General features: G+C 32.6%; 4 protein-coding genes across 7 annotated transcripts; 1 reads left to right on the forward strand and 3 right to left on the reverse strand.

Moving 5' to 3' along the window:
• The first annotated feature begins 234 nt into the window (after positions 1-234).
• Positions 235-3,501, forward strand: l(2)10685 (5-methylcytosine rRNA methyltransferase l(2)10685). 2 transcript variants are annotated; one of them, XM_040720862.2, is made up of 5 exons: positions 235-474; positions 561-1,651; positions 1,774-1,911; positions 2,720-2,881; positions 2,959-3,501. In XM_040720862.2, exons 1-4 carry the CDS (start codon positions 361-363, stop codon positions 2,865-2,867), a joined length of 1,491 nt encoding a protein of 496 aa, XP_040576796.1. In that variant the 5' UTR covers positions 235-360; the 3' UTR covers positions 2,868-2,881; positions 2,959-3,501. The 2 variants fall into 2 exon arrangements, with proteins under 2 accessions (XP_040576796.1, XP_040576795.1); XM_040720861.2 differs by having other exon boundaries at positions 238-474; positions 2,720-3,501.
• On the reverse strand, positions 2,813-4,561 carry Mettl2 (methyltransferase-like protein). Its single transcript, XM_040720864.2, has 2 exons — positions 4,053-4,561; positions 2,813-4,001 (listed from the first exon to the last, which is right to left on the reverse strand). The coding sequence occupies exons 1-2, from the start codon at positions 4,476-4,478 to the stop codon at positions 3,522-3,524; spliced, it is 906 nt and encodes a 301-aa protein (XP_040576798.1). The 5' UTR covers positions 4,479-4,561; the 3' UTR covers positions 2,813-3,521.
• A 1,468-nt stretch (positions 4,562-6,029) lies between these two features.
• Positions 6,030-11,747, reverse strand: LOC121125664 (innexin inx2). The gene is made up of 4 exons (XM_040720863.2): positions 9,925-11,747; positions 7,234-7,654; positions 6,612-6,796; positions 6,030-6,548 (listed from the first exon to the last, which is right to left on the reverse strand). Exons 1-4 carry the CDS (start codon positions 10,200-10,202, stop codon positions 6,344-6,346), a joined length of 1,089 nt encoding a protein of 362 aa, XP_040576797.1. The 5' UTR covers positions 10,203-11,747; the 3' UTR covers positions 6,030-6,343.
• A 2,468-nt stretch (positions 11,748-14,215) lies between these two features.
• Positions 14,216-15,988, reverse strand: Sec22 (vesicle-trafficking protein SEC22). 3 transcript variants are annotated; one of them, XM_040720647.2, is made up of 5 exons: positions 15,828-15,988; positions 15,655-15,766; positions 15,003-15,112; positions 14,636-14,943; positions 14,216-14,579 (listed from the first exon to the last, which is right to left on the reverse strand). In XM_040720647.2, the coding sequence occupies exons 2-5, from the start codon at positions 15,727-15,729 to the stop codon at positions 14,431-14,433; spliced, it is 642 nt and encodes a 213-aa protein (XP_040576581.1). In that variant the 5' UTR covers positions 15,730-15,766; positions 15,828-15,988; the 3' UTR covers positions 14,216-14,430. The 3 variants fall into 3 exon arrangements, with proteins under 3 accessions (XP_040576581.1, XP_040576583.1, XP_040576582.1); XM_040720649.2 differs by having other exon boundaries at positions 14,216-14,593; positions 15,828-15,978; XM_040720648.1 differs by lacking the exon at positions 15,828-15,988 and having other exon boundaries at positions 15,655-15,821.
• Between the last annotated feature and the right edge of the window lie 5,049 nt (positions 15,989-21,037).

The raw sequence follows: 21,037 nt of genomic DNA on the forward strand, positions 1-21,037 counted from the left end.
AGACTCTCGAAATGAATTTATCAGATCCATTTTATTACAAAAGAAAATAAATATATATATTATTCATAACTATAGATTGGAGTTTCCAAGCTTAATTCTGCTACATGTAAATTTACAGTAGAATCATTTGGCGCTCACCTCAGGAAACATCCATAGAATCAATGTTAATAGAATTATATAATGATGATTGAAAAGCATACTCGGTCTTCCCTACTTGTTTTAATTATTGACTACAATGTCCATCTGTAAACAAATGCACATGTGAGGTTTAGTAACATTTTGCTGAACTTTTTTTAAGGAGGAATTAATGTCCTGCTTCATGTTTATCATTTAGTATTTGGAATAATTTACTATTACAGGATGAGCTCATTTGGATGTGCAACCCTAGCTCCCAATTTTCTCAATAGAAACGTCCTTTTGATCGGGAAACACCTTACTTTTGTCCGACACAGTAAGAAACAAAAACAGCTAAAGGTAAATTTCAAATTTGGATTTCAGTTTCACCCATTCGGCAGTCATCCTTAACCTTTGAAATCAATACCAATTTTATATTTTTCTAGGACGAAATCCGCTCAACCCATCTGCATTTAAGGACCCTCATTTCTAAAAAGGAGTTAACTCCTTCAGAGCGAGCACTAAGTTATTTCAATGTTTACTATAAGAAATTCTATGGTCCAAACTGGCATTCCATTCGACTGGGACTTTTATCAAGACCCAAGCACGTTGCGCTCATTAACAATTTTGGAGACTCTATGGAAACTGAGTTGCAACTCTCCTATTTGGGCTGCTCCAACATATTTCCCGAATATCAAATTCCAATCCAATCTGATTCTTCTGAGGAGGAGCCTTTAGGTGTAAGTCATGGAAAACCTTCCCTCGCAAATCCTGAAGTCGAAAAAAGTGAGGAGGATGTTATTCTTGATGAATTAGGCTCTATGGAGATGGACCAGATAGAGGAAAGACTAATATTTCCAAACCAAAAAATATCTCGTACAGGGGAGTCCTTCGAGTCAATGTATGAGTTTGTACCTGTGAGTGAATTAAAAGGAATGGATGATTTTGTGGAAGAGTCCAGTCACTATGAGGCTTACTCAAAAGTGTCAAGTCAAAGTGAATTTCCTTTACAATTTTGGAAAGAACATTTTCATTTTAGACCCACTCTGAAGGCTTTTTCATTTCCTCAAGGTGATATTAGTCGATTTCCACAGCCTAGTCCGGATATACATAAGAATTATAACTATTATTGTCTGGATGGCTCCTCTTTACTACCTGTCCTTGCTTTAAATATACAAGAAGGGAATACAGTTCTCGATCTTTGCTCGGGTCCTGGTGGCAAGGCTCTTGCCATTTCTCAAACACTTCTTCCCTCTAAGCTTGTGTGCAATGATTCATCAAGGAGCAGACTAAATAGAGTACAGAACGTTTTTAATCAATACGTTGGCTCTTCTGGACTTGATCTAGATATCGATTTTACGTGCAGTGATGGTGAAGACTTTTTTGTAGACTACGAGTCTTCTTTTGACAGAGTAATTTGTGATGTCCCTTGTTCCACGGATCGAGTGGTTGTCAAAAAAAATGAAAACAATATTTTTAACCCGAAAAGAGCTAAAGAGCGAATCCGTATGCCTCAGTTACAGACGAATTTACTCAAGTAAGTAAAGGGATATGTACATCATTATTACACTTCATTTAAAATGTATAGCTATGCATATAATAAGATATACCATTCATAGAGTAGTCACATTAGTTAATGTCTACTAATCATTCCTTTAGGTCAGCGCTCTTGTGTGTAAAACCTGGAGGATATGTTGTTTACTCTACGTGCTCACTATCTCCGGCCCAGAATGATGGAGTCGTTCACGCTTCTCTGAAAGAACTCTGGGAAGATGCACAATTGGAATTCTCTGTCTGGTAATTTGAGAAATATATTTGACCCGTCAATACAAAATCAAACTAGAGGATGATTATTAATTTTTTGGAGTCTCCACTTATAGTAGCAAAAATTCATCGTTGCATTTAAAGAAATAGAAATAGATAGATTCTATTTAAAAATCCATATAGGGTCCAAATTAAGCTCATAAATCTAAACTATTGCTACATTCTTGGTTATCTCAACTCATCTCAGAAATTAGAATACAAAGTCTACCAATGACGGAGCCAAATAATGACTTGTTAATTAAATGAAGCCTTTAAACTATAGTTTACATTCTGGGTGTCTTACTCATCTCAGAAGTTTGAGTATAAAGTCCATAATTGAATGAAATTGGGTTTGTGATGTGTCAACACAAATTCAATTTTAAACTAAACTCAAAATGATCAATTCCAAATTCATTATAGTATTTCACACATAATTATATCATTGACATATTTCTATCAATTATGGCCTTTATATTCAAATTTCTGTAATAAGTAGATGCTCAGGAACGATAAATATAGTTAACGCCTTCCTTTGATAAATGACGGTTTATTTAGCTCCGATAGGGTTTTTCAAATAGGATCTATTACGTAGTTTCTATTTAATTGAGACCGGGAATTTTTGTGTCCTTAAAGTGATATTTGCTGCTCCTCTCAAGTATTAATCAAATTAGTTTATCATCAATAGAAATGAATGATTGATTGAAGAATACAAATGAAAAACATAATCCTAGCTTTCTTTTGTATTGACGGAACAAATATTTAACTATGCCCAAAGATATTAATTTAAATTTTATGATTGAAGCGATATGTCAGACGCCATTGAGCCTCTTAAAACACACTTCAGGTTTGCTTCAGGGATGCACTATGGTCAGCAAATTATACCCGTTCTCTATAATAACTTTGGACCAATGTATTTTGCGAAGTTAAAAAGATTACATCAAAAAAATTAAGAAATATCACACAAGTATTTAGCTAAAGCAGAAACTGCTTTATATCGATGAGATAATTTATTTTTCTCCTCCTTATTCATTTCTCCGAAAGTTATTTCAAACCCCACTGGTAGAAAACACGGATCAAATCCAAAACCACCAGTACCCCGAGGTTCAACAATCTCTCCGTCACATCGACCTTGAATTATTTCTACAGGCTGTCCCTCACCTTCGCAGTAGCCAAAAGAACAAAGAGCATAAGCCGACTTATCATCGAATCCTTTCAACATTTTGTGAAGTCCTGAAGCTCCAATCTCCTCTTGAAACCATTTTATATAAGGTCCAGGTAGACCACCCATGGCATTAAAACACAACGATGTGTCCTCTACGATTACTGGGCCTTTGATACTTTTTGTGGCTTCTATACACTTTTTCTCACAAATCTCTCGAGAGGAGCCTTGATACTCTGGTAAATCAATTTTTTTGCTAACTAAAACGTGAGGAAAATTAGGATTAAGTATTTTTCTAACTTCATTCAGTTTATTTGCGTTTCCAGTCACAAATGTGATCGTTTTCTTAGACATTTCTAAAAAAAAAAAAAAGTTAAAAATTTGTAATTTATGTATTTTAGTGAAAATATATGTAATTAGAATCATTGGAGATGAAAAATTTATTTTATTTCTTTTTAAATTTGGCTTGAACCCAAACACGATACATCTTTAATTGTTTCCCGCGATTCACTTGAAGTCTTCGATCATATTTACTTTCCAACACTTCAAATCCATTTTTAGCAAATAGTTCAGTCAAATACTCGCGAGTAAAGAAATAACAGCGAGTTCGATCTCCTCTCATGTAAAAGTCATCTCCTAAACACTTTCCATCTTTAAATCTTAATTGAGCCAAATCATATCTTCCATAGTCTCTGAATGCAACGATTCCTCCAGGTTTTAAATATTTTGATATGTTTTTAACGGCCGTGTCCATGGTCTTGGGATCAAGAGCAGAGAGAACGAAAATAGCCAATATTATATCAAGAGAACTTTCTTGGAATGGAGCGTTGTTTATCCAAGATATGGAGTCTGTGAGATCACATACAAAAGCTTTAACACGAGGATCAGATGTGTATTTTTCATTTTCTTTCAAAATCTCGATTGCCTATAAATAAAAAAGAATAATTAACTATATAATGAAAAGAAATATCCCCACCGTTGAAGAAAAGTCACAGCAATACATCTTCAAATGAGGATTTGTGTTGGACTCTAATATAGGGAAAACGGAATTTCCTACTCCACAGCCCATTTCTAAAATATTCATATCCATCTCTGGCTCATTATCTTTGAGGTTATTTAGTTCAGGGAATTCAGTAAACAACCAATTTCGATCCTTGAAGAATCGATTCTGATGTATTCCATAAAATGAGTCCCAATGAGAACCAGCCTTTTTTTCAAGTTCTAAAATTTCGTCCGAAGTCAATTTAATTTTGGAATTAGCAGCAACAGAGGCTTTGGCTTGAGCTTCTTGCTCCTCATCCCATTCCACATCATCCCAGGCGTTGTGACTAAACACATCTTTTTCTTTAGTGAGGTGACGGTTTCCAAATAAGGGCCGTTTGTTGTCGGTCACTTCGTCCATGACGATGGTCACGTGGAGCAAAAGAATAATGTTTTTATTTATTTTGAACCCTTAGTGTTTTTGTTTTTATACCAGCTGTTTTTGGACTGTTTTTAATTTTTTTTAACCTTTTTTATTAAAAGTTCTCATTGCAAATAGTATACATAATAATTAGTGATATATATTCATGGAATTCTCATGATTCCTGATCTATTTATGGCTCTATAGTCTACTTATGTACCCATTGTAATGATCTAATTAACACAAACAACACAATATTTTACATATTTTGTAAATTATATTTCATGAACTGAGTAATTATATGATTATGAATATATCTAATCCTTGTTGCCGAGTGGGATTTTACAAAGGGTTTATAGATCCGGGGAAAGGGTGGAAAATAGTCTATTAGCTTACTCGAGGAAGGTTCTACACGTCTTGACTATGAAAGTCCGGTTATTATTAAGATTAAATATTTTTATTTATTATTACTTAATTAACTATTAGCATATTTAAAATTAGTCTTGGTCAGTCCTTATTTATCCAGTCCAGACTGGTCCTTCGGAATGTCAGTAATACTATAACTGATTAAAGTAAGCAGAAATAAAGTAGAATAAGTCATCGAGGACCGAACTTTAATAGGACTGATATCACTATCAGATATGCAGGACTGAACTAGACCTGGACAGGACTCCAGTCGTCAGTACTAAATAAGGAATGGCACAACACTATCTAAGGACTAAGATGCAAATTTACACGTTAATACGGATACTATAAATGCAGTTCTATATTTCTGTTAACCTTGGGATACACAACGTTTCAATATCTTAATTACATTTGAATTTTATGTAAATTAATTATCAAATTCAATTGTTTGGCTACGATGACTTTTTGATTCCACACAAATGGGACTTATCAATCATTTCTGCGCGAAGATAAAAAATATTCCCTTGTATTTTCAGTCCTATAAATACGGTTGTGTTAATAGGAGGGCCTGGTTCGAGTGACTATGGATGACTCACTATTAATATGCCGATAAATAATAATACTGAACAAATTATTGGGGCTCAGGCTTCCCTGAAGATTACGGCCCTGTTTCAGAAAATATGAAAACATCTAAACAAAATAAAATTGAATAATCGTTATATGAGTAAACTACTTCTACTGTAATTTACTTATGATTTCCAAAATTGAGTAATTAACAGAGGTAGGGCTTAACCCTGTACTTGTAGTATAAGGACTTTCCCTCGCCTTCAGTAATTCTTTTCTATGTTTGAAAAAATGTGTAGCATAGAAGCATGAAAAGGAGAGACTTGCTTGAGTTCTATGCCTATTGTGTAAGACTTGAGAGTACTCGTTTAGTAAGAAATATGAAATTTGAAGGTTCAAATAACCATTAATACTAAGTGATGAATGGGGCGATTTTTGTTGAAACTAGAGGGTTGAATACCTGAGCCACGGCTAAACGTCAACCATCGCTAGTTATATACTTACTATTAAGAACCTTAAATAATTAATCTTAAGGGAAGCTAACTATTTAATAAAACTTTTGGGAATAAATATTATTAAGAATATTCTCCAATGTACATTTTATTTATTACGATAAGCAATGATACTAAGTGAAAAAAGTATTCAGTACAAATAAATACAAAATATAAGTAGAACAATTAAAGTATGATTATATTTAAAAAAAAATATAAATTTGCATTAGTAAAAAAATATAATAAGCGAAGTATATCTAGAGAAATGCTAATTGAGACCAAAGGCACTTGAATATACTTATTGGATGAGCATGTAACAATGAAAGAACATTGTCATGAAGTATAGATGGATAGGTGTAATCTATGTATGTATATCCAAAAGACTGGATCATAGTTCAAGCATGATTAATCATCCAAGTTTTCCGCACGTTTCTTATCCAAACGATCTCTTATATCCAAAAGAAGATTATGATATGTAATAGGTTGAATCAACTTCCCCAATTGCATTAGAACGAACCAATCTCCATAGTTGCATTTCTTGAGAACGACTTTCAGATCATCACGTGTAATGGAACTTGCAACGTTGTTCAATGAGAAGAGTCTGAAATCTCTATTTAAAAAAAATATATATATTTATTAGCAAGTACATATGAATAATGAATACAATTCGTACCCGCTGATGAGAGAAACGGTTTTAAGAAGAAGATGAATGGCAGTGAAAACAGCAACAAAGATGAACCAAAACCAAAGGAAGATGTAAATCTTTTCGTTAATGACATTGACAGGGAGTAAGCAGAGAGAATCAAAGTTTTGAATTGTTCCAGAAGGTCCATACATGAGGAAATCACATTTGGTCAACTATTCACATAAATTAAAGATCGTCATGATAGTTAAAAATATTAAGGTACACTCAATTACGAGGATTGCTATTTATATTTCTGGTCTAATAATTAAAAAACAAATCGTTATGATCAAAGTTGGCCTTATTGTATTTCAGAAAATTATCAATCAATCGATTTTGCATACCTTTGAACCAACTTTCGAAGCACTTCCCTCCCCACTTTGATTGAAGCAACTCCAAAAACATGCCTTTGGAATGCATCAATGCTGGGGAAATGTACAGAGACGAGTATTTCAATTTGCTGTAGATAGCAAAAATCGTAAACGTTTTGATACAAGTTATATTTACAACTACAAGCTTTAAATTGGAAATCAAAGAGACACCCTACAACACGTAGTTTCTCCAAGACCAAAAATATAAATAGCAACCTTTATTAAAGATAATGGATAATTACTTTAGGAAAGACACGGTTCAGTGGGTCAATTCTATTTTGGAAATCCAGTTTTTCTGACATAGCGATCACGTCTCTTCCATAGGACGAAAACTGTCCACCAAGGAATTTATCCATCAAAAACATCTGACCAATGATATTCACCAAATTTAGAAATTCACAGAAAAGGAATCTAAATGTGTAAGAGTTGTGCGTTCCTTTAGTTCTTATGAAATAATGAGCAATGCTCAAGCGTACTTCTTTTAGGTCATCTGGAGAATCCAAAGTTTCCTTGTCTAAACCTTGAAGAAGCATATCAATTTTACCTCCTTCAAGAGATTCCCATATCCAATGAGGAAAATAACAAAGCAAAGCTTGAATGAATAGCACAATATGAACCCATTGATACCAGGCATGATAAATTTCATTTCCATTTTTGTCGTAGCTGTTGAATGAGAAAATTAATCAAGTTTTAAAAAAGAAAAGAACATTTAATTCGATATAGGTATGCATTAGAGTAAAGCTTCTTGAAATTATTTTTTTAGGGGACTTATTGATATATGTGATGCATCTGTATAGCAAATAAAAAAACAGAATCTATAGCTATTCACAAAATATTTCAAAAATTGAATTTTTTGGAGAAATAAATTCAATAAAAAAAAAAAAAGATTAAAAAATCCACAGCTGTTTACAACAAAATAACATTCTTTGGAATAGTTTTTCAAAAATCTACAGTATTTGGCAAAATGGAATTTTTAGGAAAAAAAAATCAAAAACCCACAGTTGTTCACAAAAAATGGAATTTTTTGGAAAAAAAAAATCAAAATTTAATTTCCAATATAATTTTTTTTTTTCAAAAATCCACAGTTGTACACAAAAAATTATTTTTTTTGTGTAATTTCAGTGTAAATTTTTTTATCCTGAGCAAAAAAGTTCGAGTAAAAAAACATTTCTTTAAGGGGGCCATAGCCCCTCCAACTCCCCTCCCTTAAGGACGCTCCGGCATTTAAAATTCGATCTAGATCAATTTTGAATGTAAATGAATTGTTTATGACGTTATATCTGTGTCAAAATTATGAACATGGGAACAAAACCTCAATTAAAGTTAAATGTGTTTTATATTCTTACAACTCATAAAACAGGATGAAGGAGAAAATCGGTTTATTAATTCAGACCGAAAAAATCGGTCCAAGATCGGACAAAAAGCAACTTTTCCATTAAAACCCAAACAATTTTAAGAACCAGTCTATTGTACACGTTACACAGTTTGTTTGAATACAAAATCCACCTTATACAGAGCATATACAGTTAAACTTGATCTAACAGCTACCTGTTTTAAGTGTATAAACGCATCAAGTGACCATATCCAGTTATCAAATTTAGAATTCTTACAAAAAAGGAAGCTTGATTTAAAAGTCGCCTGGACTAAGTGGTCGCTTATTCAGTTTCTACTTGCTTGACCGCTTAATATAGGTAATACTATATTAGTCCGTATGTAGGACCGTAGTTCAGTCTAGTCCTACTATAATTATTCTGTTACATAATCGAATAAATGATATAACTAAGTATAAATATAAAACGCATGAACATTTTTAGCGAGATATGTGCTATGCTTCTAATACATATCTCATATCTTATTTGGCATAACAAACCATCGATATTTCTAGGGAAAATTCCAAGGACCAATCCTAAAACTGGATTAGACCCAAAAACAGGTTTGACTGTACTCATATACAATTTTGACAGAATGTTTTTTCTTTATTAATGCCAAAACTTTTTTAACCTACCCCGCATATGCAGAACTTTGACTATGTTGCTAAATGAATGTTTAAAGTGAAGAATTGAAGGAAAAATTTCAGTTATTTTATCTATGCCAATAACAATAATTAATAAAAAAAATACTAAGGATCATATTTCATTCTTACATGATCGGAATTAATTCATACTAATATATGTATTGCCATTAATTATTTACAATTTTAGATATAAAAACATTCCAAACTGTTTCTTTCAAGCCCAATATTCCAATTAATAACAATATGGAGAATGATTCAGCTCATGTAGGAATATGACATCCATTTAACCTAATTGAGCACTCATAAGTAAAGGGAAGATGACAAAAAGAGTCTTGCTCTTATCTCCCATGATATTCTACCTTATTTTACAGATATTTGTGGCCCGTCAACCTAAAAGCAAGCTAGAATGTTTTTTTCTAAGAAGGGAGTGTGGATTGCATCAGATTTCTTATACTAATTAGCAAATTATTCTTACTATACCTTTTGAAAAAAGGTAAAAGTAGGCAAAATTGATTGTCAGAATAAAAGAATGATGGGGTTGATGTATTTAAAGGGGCCATATCGGGGCCTAACTAAGTCTCTATAATCAAATAAATGTTCTAAACTATAGCCCTAATAATTAAGTATCTTAATTCATCCCTGTATTTTGAATAATACACCTATAATTGACTCCAATATGTATATGCAATATTTGGCTTCATATGTACATATATCATATGAAGTAAATCAATAAATTGTGATTTTCTCCTTTGCTTGATTTGTATTCAAGATTAATTTACTGTTGACGCAGCACATTTCCTTAATAGTATTCAATTCCCCCTTTTCCATTTTGATGTACAGCAGCTCTCATCTCAAGTTTACAAACAAAGGAAGCGTTCAGCAACGTCCACTCCACGTTCCCCACTTTTCCCCTCCTTACCCCTGAGCAATTACTCCAGGATGAATCCCTTCTGTTTTGTGGACGCCGTCCACAGCAGTAAAAGTACCATGGATCCAGCAGTAGTTGTTGACAATACCCGCGTCGGGAGCAGAGGTCATACAATCAATGGGCTTTCCGATAAACTTATGGGACGTATTCAGAGCACTCATGAGCAAGAGAATCCCAAAGGTGACTCGATAATGAAGTCGGAAGGTTGCATTGTCGATAGAACTTCGCTTCCGGTTGAAGAACTCCGAGTAATCTTGGAAGTCTAACATATTTGTGGATAACTCTTGGCCTAAGTAGAGAGTAGAGACACCAGCTCACACACTATACCTTGTTTGTCCTGTACTGACGCGAACGCGATACTCTTCAGCAGTCCATGAGCAGCGAAGCAAGAAAAGAAAGAGAGCTGCTAGCCAGCAAACACTTAATACAGAACATGGGCTCTTTTTTGAACTTGACGGGAGTGCAAAATAATTTCTTAGAGCGTTTTTACTCTCGTTATAAATTACATCACAATGGAAGGAGACGCCATTTTGGGGATTCGAAGTTGATATTTTTACTATATTTAATGTCCAAATTTTCAATAAATCTTCCTCAATTGGTTTTATAATTATTAAAAAACTTAGCATCTGCATTGAATACTACTTGATGGCAATGATAAATACTGATAAAGTATTAAAAATCCTTATAAAATAATTAAATTTGTACAACTAGGGATGAGAAAAGTAGGCTAATTAGAGAAAAATATCCATCTCATTCTATTTTAGTAGTTAATTTGCATCTACAATATGGAAATCATATTGTTTAACGATGTGATAACATGCTTTAAATAGTTTTTACTCTTATAAATACTCGACATCAACAATGCGTGAACACTCTGGCTATAATACACCGTTAATAAAAATACATCTTGTGAAAGATATTAATAGAGTAAATTTAGTAAATTAAAATTTTAACAACTCATATCTTACCCATTCTAAGAGATAATTTAATTTCTTTTTTGAGAAAGATTAAACAATTATCATTTCGATGACAAATAACAAGTATTATTTACTGTTATTATTTGCAATATACACTAATACACATCTATGTCAATTTCTGTAAATGAACGAGAATAAATTAATTTCCTCTGTAACTAACACAGTTTTAAAAATGGTCATGAAGTAATATTCATCTACTCAGGACTTTTTTTTTTCTATAGTCAACTTTATGAAAATAAATAAATGAAAAGTCTTTTAAAAAATTACTCAACTGCAAGAAAAAATTAAAAAAGTTTAATTTAATTGTGAATTAGCTTCATTTTATATGATTATAGGATATATTTTAAAATTGAGTTAAATTAAAAAAAAAAAAAATGATAGATATTATATGTTATTGAAATGATAATTGTTAACTATTTGAACTTTATTTAAAAAATATATATATTTTATTAAAAATGGTTAAGATAGGAGCTGTTTAAGTTTCAATTTAAAGCATTTACTTTATAAATATGGTAAAATTATTTTGCACTCCAGTCAAAATAAGTGCATTCCAAAAAAATATATCATTGTACGTATATTCATTTCATTTCAGTGTTCCCTAGGTGCTACCTTTATTATGCATATCTTGCAACCTCTCCTACGAAAAGAAACAAAAAATTCTCCAAATCCGTTAGTAGTTGTTACCCCTTTTTTCCTGACTATGAAATTATTATTGAATAATTGTTCACAACTTAACACAAGAGATAATTTTGATTAAACCACTCAAGGTGAAGAATACCACTTATAATTAAGGGGTATTAAATATTAATACAAGCAGAAACATCCACAGTTGACAATGAAATACATCGTAATTTTTGTGTTAGTGACAAATACAGTTTGCTCTAAAGAAAGAAAGAAACAGAAATAGTACTCATAGCCAATAGATGTATTTGGGCAGCTAGGGGTCGTATAATTAAACAGTAAAAACGAGCGTTGACGAAATTTGTTTGTATTAAATTCGATCTTATCATACTAATCCTGGCCTGATTATGAATTAAAATGTATTTGAATGCACTCCATCCATAATAACATTTTTATGTGTTTGTCCAGAATAGATTCACACTCAGACAACACTTTGTAAAATTATGATGGTAACAGCTTCATACTCAGTAAACATATCTCTACAATTGAATTTATATGATTACCAAGGCTAATTTTATTTCTATTAACCTTGACGATTACTAAAAAGTAATACAAATCGTAGAGGTGGGTTATGCCGTATACGTACATTATATTAATTTGTATTTTTCATTGTTGGATTTGCATTGCCAGTTATATTCCATACCCAAAGGGATGCTTATTTCTCTCAATATGAATTCATGCTTATAGAGCTACTGTATGCAGTTATCCCTTGAGTTGAGATCCTTACAACACCAGTAGAATTGAATTGATTAGAATTAAAGAGTTATTAGGATGATACGTAATGAATAATTATCAATTAACAAATATTAAATAATCATAAATTTATTTCAAGTATCACTAACTAAAACTTTAGGGAATGAATGTTGTCTATACAGAGGAGATCCCCAATAATGCGGGTTTAAAATACCCTAACGCGATGCTTTGAATTATTATAACTCCCCACATAGTGCGGTGTACTCTTCCCATAACATTGGTTCTCAAACTTTATACATTCTGATTGTAGTTATAACACTACAGATACTTGCTGGCACACTGTACACACAATAGGATTATAATAAATGCATAATTTCTCATAAGTCACTGAAGTTTATTACCTCCACCAGCGAAATTGAAAGGACGTTATGTTTTAATTTCTGTCTCTCACCAGTCTTAAAACTAAAGTTACGTATCCATTTTAATCTAACTTGGTATGAAGATTATATATGGTCACAGTAAGAGACCATTACATTTTGAGAAGTCAAGGTCAAGATGGTACAAAATGTTTTAAAGTACTTTATCAACGAATACTTTGGAAGATATTGAGATACAGAATGAAATTGGTGTCCTTATGTAGGTTTAATAAAGATACTTCATATAGCAAAAAATCCAATTTAGGAAAAATGACCGTAGGAGGAGGTTTGTACTCTACTGAGTACCCATTCTAGTTTATTCTGTGTTAATGAGAAACACACCAACTTTAGCATTCTAGCATAATTGTGGAGTTATTCGCGCATAAAGAATTTTTCTAATTTCAAATTAAGAAAATGAATTGAAAAAATCATTTCCTAAGTCGATTTTTTGTAGAGCAACGGGGGAAGTAGCCTCATTGCCCTATGTACCCTTCCCAATTTACGGTATCATTTGTCGTTCAGTCTTTAGGGGAACTTTTGTTAGAATATGAGACAAAGAGACAGAGTAGAACTATGAAATCATACTTCACAAAATCCACAAACAACGATACAGACAATAGGAAGGTTTCATAGGGAAATAAGGCATATTTCTACTTTCCCTGTTGCTTCACAAAAAATCGACCACTTACAAAAACGCCATTTTCTATACATAAACGATTGCAAAATCAATCAATCGAAAGCATAATGTATTATATGAATATAATCAAATCTTCTTTTGTATTATAATTCTTCTAGTGGGCGAATATTCATCAATTTAAATATGTTACTATGTCCTACATATTATTAAGGATGTATCTTCCTTATGTATTTACTATTTAGAAATATTCGCACCGAGGGAGACATTAAAAAGAGCTCTAGTTTAGAAAAGTGGATATCAAGTATTATTCAATTCAGATGCAAAGTTTTTTTATAATTATAAAACCAATTGAGGAAGTTTTATGAAGATTTATTGAAAATTTGTACATTTTATGTATTAAAAATATCAACTTGAATCCCCATAATGGCGTCTCCTTCAATTATGAAGCAATTTATGAGTTCAGTAAAAATGCTCTATACAGGTGCTTTCAGCGCCCAGATTGACTTTGGTAGCTGGGAGAAAGAGGAATTTGGTTTATTCACATTATCCTATTTTGGCAAGCGTGATTAGTCATTAGTATGATGTTGTATCAGAACACCTTCGAAATAGATTATTAATATCTTTAAAGTACCGAATTAGTGAAGGTGAAGCGATTATCTTTTCTTTTTATCTTTTTCAAGGTCCTAGACTTGTATAATCAAGTAGCTTATAATTATTTAGATGAATATATTGCAGGTTTTTTTTTTTGCTATATATAGAATGTGTAAATATATTATATCCTTCTTTCTAATCTTGCAAATCTGCAACAAAATCTATTAGAGGTAAAACTTTATATTTTCAATATAAGTAATATCCTTCGATTAATAAATGCTCAAGCCTTTTAAAAGAATAGTTTAATCATCTAATAATTAATTAAATTACATCTTATTCAATGATATACTTATATTTAAAAATTGGAAAACTAAATTATGTTGATAATTTTTTAACATTTGCTTAACGAAAAAAGTCTTAAAATTTATATTCATGGTAGAAAAAATAACGAAAAACAGGACTTTTAAAAACATTTATATAAACTCATGATTTTCATCAGCTATTAATACACTTTATACCAAATAATAAAGAAAACGAATATGATCGTACATCCTACACCGATTGCTTTCCAAGAAGTAGCGTTTAAGGCGGAGGTGTCCTTTTTATATCTGGCAGACATCATTGACAGATTCTGGGCCTTACTATCCAATTCTGCAATATAATTACTTATATATAAAGAGTAACTACTTAACTAATTCATTCAATACCGGACAAAATAGCTCCACGCTGCAAAACATCATCCATATTTTGAACCATGATGCGCTGAACACCTTGCAACTCAACATTGATGGAAGATAAATGTCTTTTCCCACGACTGTCCATATAATTTTTCTTGGCTTTTTGAATATACGTATCAAATTCGATAAATGGATAGGGGCGATTCACGATGTGGATTTTATCTCCAAATTGACTATGGAATTCTTGGGATAAATCTTCTAAAAACGAGTATGCTAATTTTTTGTTGAAGTTCCGATCGCATAATGTTAAGAAACAAGCTCCTTGATCGATCAAATAACTATTAATAAATATAATATTAAGAATTTGATTAGGTTGAGTTTACATTTTTGATTTTACTGGAATAGATATGGCCCTGATTCGATGGAACATTGGTTTGGACTATCCGTGTTGAGTGTACGGAATAACTTTTTAGCTTGATTTTGATAGTCCACGATCCCTTTTCCAAGCTAGAATTAACAGTAGATGATAATAAGGAAGTATGAGATTAACCCATTGGCCAATAACGCCTACTTTGATCATATAAAGTGATGAGTTAATATACCCAATAATTTTAGTTATAGTTCAGATCCTTTATTTGATTGAAGAGACTTAACTTTCTCATTTCAACCATAAAATATATCAATTTTTAATTCTTTTATTGTGATTATCTATTTTGGCTACTTTAAGTGCACTTTGCGACACGCCCAAAGGGCGAATAATAATAATATGTTGATCTAAATTAATGGATGTTCGTATAGGAATACAAATGTAATCCACACACTCAATTTTGAGAAAACAAGGCATTCTAGCTTGCTTTTGTATTAACGGACAATATATGTAATTTTTTTGTTCTGATGACTGAATATATAAGTGTTTAAAATGTATTCAGTGATCATAATAATAACATAGCCTTTTTCTCGGCCAAAGGACGCCCATTTTTGGTAGGAAATATTTTTCGGCGTTAATGGATTAAATATTGATTATTAGAGAACAATCGTAGACCCCGTACCTCTTCATCCTCTTGCATAGAAGCGGCCAATGGGAGTCCATCGACTAACCTCGCAATCATTGTCATTAAAACCATTTTCTTGCTTCTCTATCCTCCTCTTCTCCAGTAGCAACTAATATTCCATTTGAAGGATTATTTTTCAGATTAATAAGATTAATAATTTAATTATGTACCTATATCAAAAATCTCAATTACAAATTTATTTATTATCCGCTCGAATGTTTTCCTGAATCGGAGCTGATGACGAGATGACAGTAGCAGAAAAGGACGTACGTACGTAGATGGGATGAGCAATGAGGTTTTCTATTGTATGGACAAATACTTGTTAAATCACTCAACCTATGCAAAGAAAAAAACAAATTATTTGTAAAGTAATGCGAAAAAATTGTCGAAATCCTCGTAACCATGCATTAAAAATAGTATATGCTGTTGATCTGAAATAGATTACTGCTATTTATAATTATTTATCGCTATTTGGAAAATTCAAACGTTTAAGCGACACTTTTTTATAATATTTGTACAATACTTATACGACTATTATACTATTTTGCCTTCCCCCCCTCTATTAAAATACAAAGGTTGCGTGATTTAAGCAGTGCTTCTTCAGATATAATAAATAAGAACTCGTGCGAGGAAGCAATATAAATAATATAAACATTCAATGTCTTCTGCTATCTAGCTCATGACGTCACTCCTCTTGGAATTCTTCGCGCCTGCTGGGGCTGCTTGAAGCTTACAATGCAAATTGCAGACACATTTTCTAACTTATGAAGAGTACACAAAGTACTTAATATACTTTCAACTAAAAGTTTACTTAAGGGTATAACACTTTTATCTGAAAAGGGACTCAATTTTAAGCCCTGATTGAGTATAACTAATATCTAATGTAATTAGTATTAACCAACAGGAGTATTGACGTAACATATTAAATATGTATTCTATTAATGTGTGTATTCCTTATTAATTATTATGCAAACTTTAAAATGGTGTGTTGGAATTTGACGTAATCCTAAAAGGATTTTACGTCATTCATAAAAAAGTATTAGTAAATATGTCAATAGAATGGTAATACTAATGCTTTTTCCAAGTCCCTTGCCTTTTCCATGGTCATTTTATCAGTAAATCAGTTAATTCATTCCGTATTTACCTGCGTTGTATTCGAGTTATACTCGCTATCGAGTTCAATTAATTGGATAATGAGGAGTCGAGTCGAATTTTTGAGCAATGAGTCAAGGCGAGTTCGAACTGAGGCGTAGAAAAGTATTTTTTCATTGAATTGACTTCCTTATTAAAGAAGTTAATTATTTGTCAAATACGAATTTTGTTGGAAATTATTTCAATAAGTGTTATCTATATAATCACGACACAGCATAGGGTAAATACTCAATTACAGTGTCAACTATCAGTTAATTAGTGATGTAAAATGGTGTGTATCGCCCGTCGTTTTTTTTTTTGGAATATGTAATTTGAAGAATGAATTTTCTTTTTCTTAGCTGTTCTCATTACTATTTAACTCCTGAGTAGTGAACTTATTTTTCTACTTCATTCAATTAGATTTCAAACCTGATTGAACATTCATGATTGCTCATAAAAGACAGAGAGTGTCCTTGAGGTTTTGTTTCGGAGTTATAATTGTAAGTCCTTGTTGGATTCAGAGTAGAACCTTAAGGATCGACATCGGATTAAGTCCAGCAAATACCCTGGTTTATATCCTTCTCTCCTTCCCCACTTATCACAGCTGATCTAATCAAACTTCATGACAGCTAAGCTGCTCTTTTCCAAAAATTCTTCAAATTGTCAGGATTACCTCGTTTATTTTCGTATTTTCTTTTTTAACATGCCCAAAATGTATAATGATTTTCATGACTAATCATAGTACCGTCAACTAACAACTACCTGATGCTTGGACTAAAGAAACTTGTGTAGAATCTTAGTAATTATCAGGAATTCTAAATATGACACCAGATTTGTTTAGCCCCTGTCCACATGGCAATGTCTTTAAAAAGATGATGTATTATGTGATTTGCGGGCTAGTGCTGGCCGTCGGTCTGGAAATCCTAGACCGGTCGTAGGTAGTTATAACCTTTAAAACAGTTTGGTCTAGACCGGTTTCATATTACCTCACTAACAGAAAATTACCTTATATATTTTGTTGTGATTTAGTATGTCGATTCCCCCGTCTCAGTTTATTGCATAATTTATTCTTTTCCCTACAATTTATTGTTGATTCCTCGTTGTATATATTAGCCATCTATTTATTATGATAATACGATAAGGTGTTGGGAAGGTGTGAATTTATACTACAAACGCTTTTTGGAAAGTATTGCGCTTTTCTGGTTCAGTCGTGAATTATCATGCGTCGAGTATCAAATATATATTCAAAGGAAGAAATTATCAATTTTTCATATATTTACTACCTCAAAGGGAAACACGTGTCAAAAGCGAAGAAGAAAATTTGTGATATATATGATTTTGTTTCGTGATGCACAACATTTGGATCAAGCAATTACGTTATGGTGTAGTGGAGGTGAATGAAACGCCACGCACTGTCGAAAATAAAGATGAAATCATGGAAAATATCACTATACCAGTCGTAGCATCTCAGGAGCTGAACATCCATCATAAAACCGTTTCGGACCATTTGTGGAAGGCTGGATACAAAAATAAACTCGAATAGAAGTGGAAACGTGTTTCATCAAGAAATGATGCCCAGAAGCTCGGATGGGAAGTTTTCATCAATATACACTACAGTCCGGATTGCATCAAGTGACTACAATCTGTTCCTGTCTATGGCAAACGATCTGGGGGGTACAAATTTACTTTTTCCCCAGCCTATTATTACTAGGGATACTATAATAAAGTATCGAATAAAATACTATAGAGCAAGCATAATAAAATACCACATAAACCATTTATATGTACAATCAGTCAAGACAGAATTTTAAATAGGACTGATTTTTTTTGGGACCGAACTAGATGGAACTGTTCTTTTCTTTGGAACAATCTAGACCAATTTTTTCCTTTGCTCCTCTCTCACGTCATCGTTACATGAAAAATCCATCTTTTATTTTTGTAAAAAAATTGCAAAATCGAAATTCGAGAAGAAAATTGCAAAAAATAACCAACTGTTTTGCAACTAATTTTGCAAAAAAAATAATTGTATGTATTGGAATTGTAAAGAGGTACAAAAACCTACCAAGATTTGTTTCGTACTTGCAAAAACTAAAAAGTTATGAAGAATAATGTCGTCAAAAAAATAATTCTAGATAACTGGTTCATTTTTTGCAAATATGACAATATTTATTTTATAAAATGTTCCGGAAATTGAAAATAATGTTAAAGTTTATATTTTATATCAAAAATCCATCGTGGGATTTCTTCTTAAAAATTGACGTTTGATGAAAAAAAAAAATGAAAAAAAATGAAAAATTATTCAGAAAATGACACATATTTCAGTAAAACATCCATCTTATGTGTCAAAATTTTTACCAATTTTCTTATCTTTACGAATCCAATATTCAATTTGTTTTTTTTGGGTATAGAACAGGGGTAGTTCCATTATATTTCAATAAATTTTCAAACAATTTTATACCCACAAAGATGAAAATTTATTTTACCTACGTTGTTGCATAGTATAGTCATTGCAAAACTAAGGGAAAGCAATGATTTTCAATGTTTTTATGTTTCGAGAGACTTTGGGGGTCAATTTAAGGGTTAAGGATTGCACGAAGTTTTGAAATTTTTTTTTCTTTTCTATATCTTAACGAGTTCCATATTCCATTAAAAAATGTATTTGTGTTCCTTTCTTCCTTCAACTTTAATTCAACCATCCAAATTTAATATTATCACTGAACTTAGTATTTGAATTTAACGACTAAAGACTTTGTATTTACTAGTTTTAGAAGTAATTAATCAATTGAGAGTAGTATTAGTTGATTGATTGATTCTATGTTCGTTTTTTAGATTTTAAAATTAGTGTAGAATTAGACAGTTCTTTAGATAAATGTTACATGGGAAATGGATCAAAAACTGACTGTCATCTCTATAGTACACCAGCAGAAATAAGCAAAAGTAAGGGAGTAAGATATTTTCATTTTTAACTGACAAAAAAACTTGAACTTTTTTTTAGAAGATCAAAGTTGTAAGGCCTGTTTCTGGAAACAAAAGAAAATGAACTGAAGTTTTACCATAACACTGTTTGCCTTCAACAAGAAGCCGCATTTTTTAAAGCTTATATATTTGGTATTTATAAATCAAAAATACAAGGGGCTGTATTCCTCTCATGAGATATTGCTCGTTCATTGCAAAAAATACATCCTGATTGCATTCCTGGAAATAAATTTTGTCTTCGTTGCAAGCTACATTATGTGAATGAGTTGACTGAAACAAGCGTACCCTTGAATGTAACCCCCTCTGAAAGTACAGGGTGTCCACGATAAATTGGAACTACTTTAAACTTCATCCAGATCCATAATGTGGATACTCGGGGTTAAATCATACTAATATAAAAGGTTGCGTGAATAATACACTATAACTTCCACCACAATTGTTTTGACAACAAACAATAGTCATCATCGAACAAGTAAGGAGAGACGCCATCCTCGAATTAGCTCGCGCGGGACACAAACCCTCTGCTATCTACAAGCTTCTTAACTACCCCAAGACCTCGGTGTACCGGGTATTCAATGCCTGGGAGGTTGAGGAGAAGGTCTGCTGCAAGGCCCACAACATGAGAAGTGACCGAATCCGCACTCCCCGCTTCCTTGAAGGCCTCCGGAAGTCCATTCCTTGTACAGGTCGGCCAAGAACCGTGGAGTGAGCAAGTAGCGGGTCTCCAAGGCTGTGAATGAGGACCTCGTGTACAGGTCATACCGAATGGCCAAACAACACATTCTCACGGCATCGATGAAGGCCACCAGGCTCACAAACGGTAAGCGTCTCCTCAATGACCTGAAGAGCCATGGAGGAAGAATCATCTTCTTCTCCGACGAGAAGAACTGGACTGTCAACAGAAGCTACAACGTCCAGAATGACAGGAGGCTTGCCAAGGAGAGAGAAGAGGCCCCTGCGGTCTTCACCACAAAGTTCCCGGGCTCCATTACGAGGAGTGGAATGCTGTTGATTCCTCGGAAGTCATCAGGGCAAGCAAATCCTTTAGGGGCAGGATGGAGAAGATGGTGGCTGCTGAGGGAGGACATGTTGAATAAATTTATTGTTTAATATCGTGTCTAACTTTTTCATATTAACAAATACACTCCAAAATCCATTTTTATCAAGCAGGTTGAATTTTAAGATAGTTCCAATTTATCGTGGACACCTTGTAAATGAGGGTCAGAAATACTGGAATCATCGGATGACTCCGAAATGATGAATTCTAAATTCA

Source organism: Lepeophtheirus salmonis, chromosome 10 (assembly GCF_016086655.4).
Source record: "Lepeophtheirus salmonis chromosome 10, UVic_Lsal_1.4, whole genome shotgun sequence".
NCBI lineage: Eukaryota > Metazoa > Arthropoda > Copepoda > Siphonostomatoida > Caligidae > Lepeophtheirus > Lepeophtheirus salmonis.